The following is an 11319-nucleotide window of genomic DNA, read 5'->3' on the forward strand; positions in this document are numbered from 1 at the left end:
GTGGCCCCAAAATAGTGAGTGATCGCCACGTGATGGTCATCCCGCATTTGGCCTAATATACAAGGCTCCAATAGTATTAGCCTGAATAAGCAGAATGCACGTGACTACTATTCAAGGAATATCACATGATCTGGCTATTATAACCTTTTTAGGATCCTTGATAGGAATGTAGGTATGGACACGCGAGTAGGAAGGACTGCAGAAATGGTAGTGTGAAGGGCTGTAGCTTTATTGATTCAATTAGGCTAGGCCAACATGCTGTTTACATCAATCTTGGAGAAAGGGTGACTATCTGCCGTTGATGAGGGTTTATATGTGTTGTGGGCACGTGCCTCACGTGATCCCAGCCGGGCCCGTTACAGAAATGCTAAGAAAAATGGGCGCAGTTATTCTGCACGTGACTGAATTGAGCATGATCGCTGATATGAGCCCATGCTGACATCTACTGTGAGCCTGAGCACCCTCGCAAAAGCGGCGGCAGATCAAATAGGAAAGCCTTACCCGCCGGGGAAAACCCGGTACATATACTCCGTAGATACATATATATCAAGGTCACCACCACGAAGCGGGTTTTTTTTGCCGACAATTCACCGATGACGAGGTGGAGAAAAGATATGGCTTTCCTTTTTAGGTATAACTGCCAGCTTATCTATGTTATCGGTTTAGGGCTCCAAATATGCAGAGTCTCGGGAAACATTGATCTTGCCAGCAATATCATAGAACAGATGTACATGATTTTCAGTGCACTATGGATCAAACTTGCAAATACGCCTCACAGCCTCCTCCACATCCACCCAGATTCTCTGTCGGTTCCGTAACCCCTTGAGCTCATGCCAATTGAGTTGGATTTGCATAAACACACGACGCCAGTCAGTATTTACTCGGGGCAATTTCACCTGGTCTGGTATGGTCGTGGACAGAGCAAATCGGTGCTCGGCAGCTTTCTCGGCAGCAAGCTGTGTGTAAGAATCGTCAACCAAGGCCCGGGCATACTCACTCCGTGCTGTGAGTACACACTTGATATCGGCTGTTGTTAGGATTGTCCAGGGCGAAGGGTTGTGTATACATTCGGATTCTTCCCAGGCTTCCCACAACCAGGGCATTTCTTTGCGTACTAGTCCGTACCACACACAGTTTGGGAGTTGAGTGAATGCCCTAGACGTAAGACCTAGACTAATGACATCCTTAGAGTCTAAATAGCCGATGATCATGAGCTGAATTTCTGAGGGAAGTGAGGAGAGAAAGTCGGCCGGGCTATGGTGAGATGCGGAAGGGAGGTTCGTCACGGGCTGAGACGACTTAATCTCATGACATGAGTCAGATGAAGAAGGCGATCCTTCATTCTTCACCGCGGCGAGAAGAAGTTCTGGAAGTCCGGGCACATAAAGAGGATTGGCAACCAGATACTCGCTACCAGTCTCATGGGCCCACCACTGGTCCCATGCACTTCTAACCTCTTTGGCTCGAGGAAATGATCTAAATGCATCCCATTCAAATTCGGCATTACGCCAGGTCATGAGACCTGCGGCGTTGACACGTTGAAACTGGACTTTGGATTGTCGGCAGAAGATATCAAAGCACCACGGATGGAATGGCATGGCTATATCATCCGCTTCTATACCTTCCTGGTACTGGCAAGTGTCAGGGTTGTGCTGCCAAGCCGGCCCAAAAAAGCATTGGAGACATGAACTCACTGAAAATTTCACATTGTCCGCCTCTACAATTTGGATCCCGTTTCGTGCGGGCCATACTGTTGGGTCACTTGAATCGCGCGACGGCGTTCCGTCGCAAATTCCAGATAAAGACCAATCTCCATTGATCTCCCAGGGCTCATGTAGCTGGTCAGCCTTCCACAGATCCCTTTGAGTGGTTTTGTGTACCAGGAACTGGGCGGTGCGACAGCCTCTCGCCTCCTCGGGTGAGATAGCATCAGCCGAGTAGCCTGACATTGGAGTATCAAAGTATCCAACGGGCATTTGGGATTCTCTCATCGTAGCGCTCCATGGATTGAAAGTTTGCAATACCCAGTTGTAGTACATTTGACCTTCCGGGTCGTCATTTGCATCAGAACTGCTGTCTTCGCTGTGTTCCTTGTCAGGCATATCCTCTCTGCCAAGGCTCATGTCATCAGATTCGTAATCAGAGTCATATTCATATGGCTCATCGTCCTCATAATCTTTGAGGGATTGATAGTCAAGATCCTGGGCCGTGTATTCATCATCTTTAGAATCGTCGTCTGTCTCGTCGCATTGTTTTTGGACCCAATCAGGACCAGGCACGTCTAGCTCCCCAGATTGTAGGCGAAAGATGATGTTGAAGCTCACGCCACAAAGATGGCAACGGAACTACCAAGCTGTCAGGTATATTTATCTCCTAACCCAAAATGACTGTACCTCAGAATAGCCTACACCCCATTGTCAGTCATGGACTCATACTTTGCGGGTAGCATAGATATCCACTTACCCATTCGCGTCCAATTGATCAGCAATTTAGATGGTTTTGCTATCCACACCCTGCTCGACAATTCAAAAGATAAAAAACAGAAGGAAAAAGTGCCACGAGGCTTTTTCTCGTATCCGTGCCCCGTTTTAGACTAGATCAATCCTGAGGTCTGTGATTGGTCAATCTACGGCTATCTGCCTAAATGCCATAGTTTTTATAGTGTTCGAATCTTCTAGTTATAAGAGAGATGTTTATTGTTTTTAGTTGATATAAAGTCAAGGGGCTACGGCCTTGTTATGTACATTAACTTGCTCCGCAGCTACATCTTTGAACGCATCCCGCCGGACAGCATCAACATCAAATGCAGCCTTGCTGTGGAATATGGTTTCCATCTCTTCAAGGCTTTTCCCTTTCGTCTCCTTAACGAAGAAGAAGACAATGATTGCCATGATGATATCCAGGATTGCATAGAAAAGAAAAACGTAACTGCCCCACGAATTCATCATGTAGCGTGTCACTAGGGAGAAAAGGAAGTTGAAAAGCCACTGCGTTGATACTGCGACCGAGGTTCCGATCTCTCGGATTCGTGTTGGGAAGATCTAGATGTTCAATCAGTGGCTGAACGGGTGATATATGAAGAGTATTACTTACCTCGGCGGTGTATGGCCACGGCAATGGCCCCCAGCTGAATTGGTAGATCGAGTTGGTTAGGAAAATCATAGCCACCATGCCAATGCCAGCTGAAGTGGCTTTTGCATCGGGCTCTGGGGTGGTTTCCTTGACGACTGTCACAATAATGAAGCAACCGGCCATTAACAGAGCTGAAATCCAAAGTGTCGGCTTGCGTCCCCACATCTCGGAGAAGAACAAGATATAGATGCCAACTGTGACAAACTTCTCGGCGCCAAAAAGTCCAGTGATGAGAAGGGACTGGTTAGTGTTGTTGCCGACCAGCAGTTTGAAGAACTGAGGGCCGAAGTAAGCAAGGGCGGTCATGCCGGTACACTGCTGACCACAGAACATGAAAACGGCGAGCAGCAGTCTGTAGCGATTGGCGGGCTCGAGAAGCTCACGCTTATTAAATCCCTCGGTGGCTCGTCGCTCTTCCTCAAGCCCAACTCGAATTTCGTTGAACTCTGCCTTCACTTCCAAGCCTATTGAGTGCTGATTAGCACTGTGCCCCATTGTTGTTTCGTAGGGGGTATTTCACTACCTTCACTAGCTCGCATCCATGCCAGGCTTTCCCATGCTTCATCAAAACGACCCTTCTTGGCTAACCAGCGTACACTTTCAGGCATAGCACAGAGGCCCAGGGCAAGAACTCCAGCTGGCACCATCTGGAGACCAACGGGAATCTGCCACTGCTTTGAAGAGACGGGCAGTGTGAGCTTCACAGCATAGTCAATCCAGTAGCTCAGCATTACACCCAGTGCAAAGAGCCATTGCATTCCTGAACCTAGCTTGCCTCGGATTTCCTTGGGCGCCATCTCGGCGTTGTATGCTGGGACGACCGCAGTGCCTGCGCCGAGACCTAGGCCAGCGACAAACCGCCCAATGTAGAAGCAGACGAGTGAGTGTGAAGGTACCACCTGGAGAATCACACCGAGGCAGAACACCGTCATGGCTGCCTGGACTGTTTTCTTTCGCCCGTACCGTTCGGACACCCAGAAGATTCCTAAAGCCGATAGGAATGCACCGACATTCTGCAAGCTTACCATCACAGCACTGACGGTTGTTTGGTCCGTATAGCCGAAATCATCGACATAGGACTTGAACTCGAGGATACCACCTATCAACACTGTCAGCGATGATCAAAGGGATGTTCGTTTCCACTTACCAACAATTCCGGTGTCATATCCAAACAAGAAACCCGCCGTACAGACAAAGTATCCAAAGAAGTATGCGCGGAAAGCCCCGAGCCTGGTTCCTGGTAACCCCATGATGTGCGACGTACAAGGAAAAAGAGATTCAAAGAACAACCGCGCTCCTTACATCAAGTTTTAAATCTGAGCTCTGCAGGGATGATCGACCATTCAGCACGCAAGCTGTGATGTAGGATACGCCATAGCACGCCATCCCAAAGTACCCATTGGAAAGGCCTAAGCTGAGCCAAGAAAACAAATAAGAAACGCCATGTGGCATTCTAACGGACGCTTTGATACGCCATTTCTTAAAAGCCTGTAAATTGACAGGTCCAAGAGCTGTTTCCGCATTCCGCCAAGAAACCCCCGGATCGCCCCATTTCGGCCTGTCGTTTCGCTCGTATCGACCCGAATACACTGAATTAATTATTTTTCTGTTAAGGGGGATGAAAATGTTCAGTTACCAAGTCGTAACGAAGTTATAGGAAGTCCTCGGCATACTCTTCATACTCCTGCATAAACTCCTTGTTGAACTTATTCTTCAGCCGCTCGTCTGATAGAATAATATTGCCTGCTTCAATGTATCCCTTTAGGAATGTCGCAAACAGTGCCGGGCTCCTCGAGTAATGTGGAATAAATTGTTCATTATCCCCCAACACCATGGCTCCTTTGGAAGCTTGATAAACGACATTGGGAGCTTGAGTCAGGTCTACTGCCTCGCATGATCCGAAATCTAAGGTATATATCCGAACCCCGTAGTGCTGCAAATCCGACACACGGTCTTCTCACTGGGCATCTGTGACCGATGTACCAAGCACAAACTCCACGTCATCGCTATTAATGGCGGCACTCCAGTGCAAGATTGCATGTGCTTTGCCCATTGCGCTTGCGAGCGGGAGAGTCTCGATGTCAATATGCTCCATCGACTCAAGATACAAAGGGAAGTGTCTCAGCGGGGCTCTGCGGTCAATAGTACCATTGGCCTTGCCAAGATAAACTCGGGCGAGGCAGTGCTTGTTTGCAGGGTGATCGAGGAGGGATTCGATTTCAGTGCTGCCAAGGTTTTTCTCGGGGACATATAGCAGAAAGATCAAGGCTTTCCGCACGACTTTCGGTAACGGAATAATCCGGTCCATCATCACAAGATCCCCGCGCATGCGGTAGGGCTGGGGCTTTTGGTAAAATCTCATCCTAGAACGCGTCGTTCTCTTCCCAGGAGATAAACTTAAAGGGTTTCGGAACGTGGACTTCACTGCTAATGGACTGGTATTGTTCAAATGCGGCCGAAACGTCACAGTGCAACATGTACTCGTGATAGGAGTTTGATTGGAGCGTTTCGTTTCCAGGGGTTTCCTTCTTTCGTGGCCAAAGGCTTGCCAACCTGTTCAAAGACCACTCGCTGTAGCCCAGCTCCGATTTGATTGAGCTGTTGCAAGTGGGGTCGAGAGCTCGCATTTTGGGACCGGATGCTAAAGGACGAGGGCGTCAAAATGACCGAATTCAACCTCAGAGATCGTTTCAGAATCGCCGAGTCTGCCATCAGTCCTAGATTTGTTGCGACAAATTGGGATATTCTCGCATTCTATGCGATGGGCAAGGCTTCGGAGTCTGTCGATTCATCGCTATTATCTTCACGTTGAGCCATGGTGTCGCACTGAGGGATTATATCTCGTTGAATGGAGCCTAGCTGTGACGTCGGGCCACGTGCCACGCTTCCTTACTAGATGTAGTAGATAGAGGATTTCGATATTGGGATTTTCAATTTGAGAGTGGATTCCTGGTAAGAGTCATAAATTGGAGCTCTGAATTGAAGCTTGGCTCTTTCTGATGCTCACGTACAAATTATGGTACCTCATTCGAGAATGAGTAGAATATATGGTCTATTTCGCAGATGCCGGTTAACCCAGTATAGATGAGCTCCAATATAGATGATTGCGATATTGTAGATGGATAGAAATATATTTGAAGATCAGAGTTGGGACTGACTTGGGACTGCTCGTTGCGTTTGCTCTCCGGCCAATACGAAATCTTCAGACTGGATTTTTCATCCATCCTTCTGATATCCTTCTTCACTCTCTTTCTCTTCAAGCTCTTTCTTTCTTCTCTGTCAGTCCTTTCTTGGCATTCTTAACTTACCTTCTTCTCATCTCTCTCTCTCTCTCCACTTGGCACCTTTATTATCCCCATCAAGGTAAAGGAAAGCAAGTACCGACACTCCCCACCAATAGGCCCAACTAACTCGTGTTGTTAATGTCAGACCACCACGATGCGTATCCCACTTGCTCCCTCGGAGCATCCCAACCAGCTTCTACAGAAGCTAGGCGCCTCCCACAATCCAGACCTTCCAGTCAGTTCTGCCTTCTGTCTGGTTGGCCAACAGCGAGGCTGGAAGCCAGGTTCAACGACTTGGAAGAGGAATTGGAATGCCTGCATGAATAGCGAGTATGACCGTCTCATTGGCTGCCGTGTGAATAGCCTAGCCACCTGGCAGGAGCTGTGCATGAAGGTGGGAATCAAAGGCTCCTTCGCCTCGATTACCCAGTGCAAGAAGGTAAGGTCCTGTGTCGAGCAACTTGGTATCACTCGCTTACTGATATATGCAGGCACTAGCTCGGGTTCACATCAATATCGTCGACGTTCTAGATTGCTGGAATTCGGACGCCACTCCGACTCGATTTAAGAACAAGCAGGCCCTCGCCGCATACAGCCAGGCCAACAAAAAGTTCTTCAATCGACACATCGCCAAGCAGGACAAGGTCCTGCGTGTTCTCCTCCGTAAGCTTCTTTAATGCGGCTCCTTCTTTCAATTGAGAAATATGTGACTTCAGGCATATGATTCTGGAGGATGTCTTTCATGGGCTACAATCTTGATATTTGATGGGGGAGCTTTGGTTTTGAGATGGCTCAAATAAATGAGAATTTGACACATTGAACCTCTCCAAGGTTGTAATTCCATCGGTCTCTGCAGTGTAGAATATTGTACCTTCACTGCCTTCTTATCTCTCTATCCCAAACCACCACCTGCACTACCTTCCTCGTCAAGGTAACTAACACCCAGTCCCCACCCTTCTGCTGATTGGCGAAACTAACTTGTGTTGTCAACTGTAGACCACCACTGTGTTGTTTCCGCTCTGTCATTCGGACCATCCCAACCAGCTTCTGTAGATGCTTGGTGTCCCAGCCTCGCTACCTGGCAAGAGTTACGTGCCAAAATGGAAATCCGAGATTCCTTCACGTCGATTAGGCAGTGCAGGAAAGTAAGATCCTTGTATTTGGGAATTTAATATCATATGCCTACGATTGTAGGCCCTGGCCCGTGTGCACGTGAGCCTGGTTGACGTTCTAGATGGAACTCAGATGCTATCCCTACTCGATTCAACAGTAAGGAGGCCCTTGCCAAAATACACAAAGAAAAGCCAGAAGTTCTTCGGTCGACAACTTGCCAAGCATGATAAGGCTCTGTAGGTTCTGCTCCGCCAGCTGCTGTGAGGAATGATTTCTTTGGGATTCACAGCAGTCTTTCCAGGCATATGATCTGGAACGCATGGGGCACATGCAGTACGACCAGCTCTACACAATGGAATTGGGGGTTTTTACTTCTAACATGGTTGAAACATCTGGCAATCTGAGCCATAAAGAGTGTTGAGTGTACAGTTAGGTATCTTCGTAGCTATACGTCGTAACTATGGCTCCAATGTTCTCTCTTGCTGTCGCAGCCTCTTCCCCTTTCCTCCCATTTTCATATGAGTTTCTTTTCATTTCTCTTATTTCTCACCTGTCAGCTCCATCTCACATTCTCTCTTTACCATCCGCGACTACCTATCTTATCTCTCTCTTAAGCTGCTACCTTGACCGACTTCATTGTCAATAATTGTGAGCGAAGAGTAATCCTCTCACTTTTTACTGATTTACCACGTTCACGGGTACTATCAACTCTCGACGACCAAACAGCCACGATGTTCATCCCGCTTTCTCCTTCGGGGCACCACAGCCAGGTTCTAAGAAACTTCGGCGCCCAGCATGACCTGGACCTCCCTATCACCTTTGCCTTTGGCCTCGTCAGCCTACAGCGAGGCTAGAATTCGGGCTCTAAGAAATGGAGGAAAAACTGGAATGTCTGCATGAACAGTGAATATGACCGACTAATGGGGCTGTCGTGTCACCAGCCTTACCACTTAGCAAGAGTTGTGTAGAAAAGTCGGAATCAAGGACTCCTTCAACTCGATCAATCAATGCAAAGAGGTACGTATATATTGACCTTAGTCTTTGGTAAACCTTATTGATTTCACTTGCTTACTATTCTAGCGTTCTCGCTCGCGTGTATGTCAATATCGTCGACCTTCTCGATACTTAGGACACCAATTCGACTCTGACTCTCTTTGAGTTCTTCTCCGCAAGCTTGTCTGAATAGTCGCTTTCTACAGGATGTCTTTTCTAAGACACAAGATCCTCGAAATCTACTGGGTACATCAGGTCTAGTCTGAAACACGGGAAATGACTTTGATTCTTATGGGTGGGGCTGGATTGGGGCTTGAGGCGGTACACAAGGCATGGGGGAATTTTAGTTTCCAAAGCAATGAAAATGTGAATCTTTGTACATCTGTCATATTGTATATCTTATTTGTAACTATTATACGTGGGTCTCATGTTCTTCTTTAAATGACAGTCTCCTTTCCTTTTTCCACATCCCTTTTTTGTCGCCTGTCACCACCATCTGCCACTCTTCTCTTGCCGTCCTCCTCACTTTCTCATATTTCTCTCGAATTAACATCTTCATCACATTTATCACATGTAAAGATAGATCCTTTCCTACTTATTTCATAGGCCGGCCTTCATTGTCGGCTTTAGACAACCGCACATGTCTATTCCGCTTCCACCAGTCCCTCTTCCAGTTGCTCCCACATTTGCTCCTCTGTGACATCCCAATAAGCATCGACGAGCTCTTGGTGTCTCCTACTATCAGACACTAGCTCATGTCCACATTAACATCGTCGACCTTCTGGATTCCTGGGACTCTGTTGCCACCCCTATTCGATTCGAGAAGAAGGCCCGTGCTAGATACAAAGGCAAACAAGATGTTCTTCGGTCGAGACATCGCAAAGCAGGATAAGGTTATCCTAGGTCTGCTGCGTAAGCTTCTTCGAAGGTGTGCAGTGGTGCGTCTCCTCGAATAAATGGGATCCCTAGGGTATACTAGGTTCAGCCGGTACAGTTGGAAACAGGAGAACCATGCTGGGATACACAGAGAGCGAGAGAAATGAAACTAATACCTTCAACTTCATATTTTAATTGCAACTCAAAGTAGAGATTGGGGTGTCTCCATATGTTGTACATAGTCTCTATTAGATATCGCACCATCCACCGTAACTGGGGCTCCAATGTCCCTTCCCAAGTGCAAATCGGCTCTCGTGACTCCGTCTTCCGTGGATGAGGTGAGTAACGGTTAATATACAAGAGCCTAACTTGGTAGGCACGAGTATGGAAGGCTTAGCTGGCTCAGTTGTAACCACATAATCACCATATAATTCTCTCCCATCATTCTGCAATGTTGCTTTTCTCTGGCATTGCCCTCCTCACTATATTTTCAAGGATCCTTGGCATCTTTGGGGACCTATCCAACGGTTATACATCCAAGTCTCAAATCGCCGAGAATGACACCTTCGACTATATTGTTGTCGGAAGGGGTACAGCGGGTGTAACCATCGCGGCACGACTCGCAGAGCAGAAATACAAGGTAGCTGCGGTGGAGGCAGGAAGCTACTACGAGTACATGTATCCATTGGCTCGAGTCCCAGCATCTTCCAGTTTTGGGGCTGGTGCGGATGTCCAGACTACGACCCCGATCGACTGGGGCTTTGTAGTACACGGCGTGTCGGGTGCAAATATTTGTGATATTCATTGCCCAATAGGCAAATGTTTAGGCGGGTCGTAAGGGATCATCGAGAGAATACTAGTGGCATTTACTGATATGGGTCAGGTCCGCATCCAACTTCATGATATACCAAAGGTGAGTCACCTACAAAGAAGTTTGTACACAGTGCTGATTTTGAACAGGCCCTCCACACAATCTATGGTTAAATGGGCAGAGATTGTTGACTCCAGTTTTTTTTTTTGAAAATGCCTTGCCATTCTTCAAGAAGTCCGTCTCTTTTTCGCCCCCAATAGGAACTCATTTTGCGAATGCCACTCCGCTGTTCAACACTAATAGAATGTCAACATTACAAAGTGATAGAAATGTGATGGATCAAAATGTATGATGGAATTGGTATGATAAAACTCTCTGTTTAGCCATAAAACAGGATAAAGGGGGGTTTGTTGGATTTGAGGTCAACTATTGTCCGAAGTCGGGTGATACCTTTTCTGTATCTGATCTGTCGTTGGACTATTTGACACAGCAATGCAGGAATCACACCTTACTACCTCAGGCATCAATTCAATGCCTCGGTATTCAGGTCAGATATGATGGTGTGTTAACATTCCGTATTTGTAAATGTAGGGGTCCAATGGTAACTCTCTGTATTTCTGTATCGGCTCTGCTAACAATTTATAACCAACTAACGAACGTATTTCACCACCGAGCTGCGCACCCCAAAACACATAGTAAAAGCGATAAATTACAACATGATATTTCAACAACTAACGCTTTTATTTAATTTCATTACTCGCTGGTAGCAATTGATAAGCATTTTTAGTATCATATATCAACTTTGAATAAATCGAGAACTTGCATTATTATGGTATCGAAAAATACCTGGGTGAACTCTAGAAATATATATATCTCAATCACTAATTTATTAAATTCCCCCAAACCCTAACAAGTGGCTAGATATCACATAAAAAGCATTAGGCTACAAGGGAAAGCTTATATAGATAACCGTTGTTGAAATATCATGTCGTAATTTATCGCTTTTACTATGTGTTTTGGGGTGCGCAGCTCAGTGGTGAAATACGTTAGTTAACTAGTTATAAGCCTTGATTACATAATATAGATTACAAAACATGCAAGATAAATGTA

General features: G+C 46.7%; 8 protein-coding genes across 8 annotated transcripts; 4 read left to right on the forward strand and 4 right to left on the reverse strand.

The window, feature by feature from the left end:
* Window positions 1–746: 746 nt before the first annotated feature.
* On the reverse strand, window positions 747–4382 carry N7447_009677 (Major facilitator superfamily domain general substrate transporter; the record flags this gene model as incomplete). The annotated part of the gene is made up of 6 exons (XM_057233939.1): window positions 747–1631; window positions 1695–2345; window positions 2745–3041; window positions 3094–3596; window positions 3656–4231; window positions 4280–4382. The coding sequence occupies 6 exons, from the start codon at window positions 4380–4382 to the stop codon at window positions 747–749; spliced, it is 3015 nt and encodes a 1004-aa protein (XP_057083481.1).
* A 401-nt stretch (window positions 4383–4783) lies between these two features.
* N7447_009678 (uncharacterized protein) lies at window positions 4784–5461 on the reverse strand (the record flags this gene model as incomplete). The annotated part of the gene is made up of 2 exons (XM_057233940.1): window positions 4784–5016; window positions 5116–5461. The coding sequence occupies 2 exons, from the start codon at window positions 5459–5461 to the stop codon at window positions 4784–4786; spliced, it is 579 nt and encodes a 192-aa protein (XP_057083482.1).
* Window positions 5462–5495: 34 nt separating this feature from the next.
* N7447_009679 (uncharacterized protein) lies at window positions 5496–5759 on the reverse strand (the record flags this gene model as incomplete). Its single annotated transcript, XM_057233941.1, has 1 exon — window positions 5496–5759. The coding sequence occupies one exon, from the start codon at window positions 5757–5759 to the stop codon at window positions 5496–5498; it is 264 nt and encodes an 87-aa protein (XP_057083483.1).
* An 811-nt stretch (window positions 5760–6570) lies between these two features.
* N7447_009680 (uncharacterized protein) lies at window positions 6571–7093 on the forward strand (the record flags this gene model as incomplete). Its single annotated transcript, XM_057233942.1, has 2 exons — window positions 6571–6855; window positions 6908–7093. 2 exons carry the CDS (start codon window positions 6571–6573, stop codon window positions 7091–7093), a joined length of 471 nt encoding a protein of 156 aa, XP_057083484.1.
* A 423-nt stretch (window positions 7094–7516) lies between these two features.
* On the forward strand, window positions 7517–7769 carry N7447_009681 (uncharacterized protein; the record flags this gene model as incomplete). The annotated part of the gene is made up of 2 exons (XM_057233943.1): window positions 7517–7561; window positions 7611–7769. The coding sequence occupies 2 exons, from the start codon at window positions 7517–7519 to the stop codon at window positions 7767–7769; spliced, it is 204 nt and encodes a 67-aa protein (XP_057083485.1).
* Window positions 7770–8260: 491 nt separating this feature from the next.
* Window positions 8261–8497, forward strand: N7447_009682 (uncharacterized protein; the record flags this gene model as incomplete). The annotated part of the gene is made up of 2 exons (XM_057233944.1): window positions 8261–8362; window positions 8384–8497. The coding sequence occupies 2 exons, from the start codon at window positions 8261–8263 to the stop codon at window positions 8495–8497; spliced, it is 216 nt and encodes a 71-aa protein (XP_057083486.1).
* Window positions 8498–9166: 669 nt separating this feature from the next.
* On the reverse strand, window positions 9167–9399 carry N7447_009683 (uncharacterized protein; the record flags this gene model as incomplete). The annotated part of the gene is given in 2 exon segments (XM_057233945.1): window positions 9167–9260; window positions 9272–9399. 2 exon segments carry the CDS (start codon window positions 9397–9399, stop codon window positions 9167–9169), a joined length of 222 nt encoding a protein of 73 aa, XP_057083487.1.
* A 450-nt stretch (window positions 9400–9849) lies between these two features.
* N7447_009684 (Glucose-methanol-choline oxidoreductase) lies at window positions 9850–10236 on the forward strand (the record flags this gene model as incomplete). Its single annotated transcript, XM_057233946.1, has 1 exon — window positions 9850–10236. The coding sequence occupies one exon, from the start codon at window positions 9850–9852 to the stop codon at window positions 10234–10236; it is 387 nt and encodes a 128-aa protein (XP_057083488.1).
* Window positions 10237–11319: the final 1083 nt, after the last annotated feature.

The sequence above is a fragment of the Penicillium robsamsonii genome (genome assembly GCF_028829455.1).
Source record: "Penicillium robsamsonii strain IBT 29466 chromosome Unknown utg000005l_segment0_segment0, whole genome shotgun sequence".
Taxonomy (NCBI): Eukaryota; Fungi; Ascomycota; class Eurotiomycetes; order Eurotiales; family Aspergillaceae; genus Penicillium; species Penicillium robsamsonii.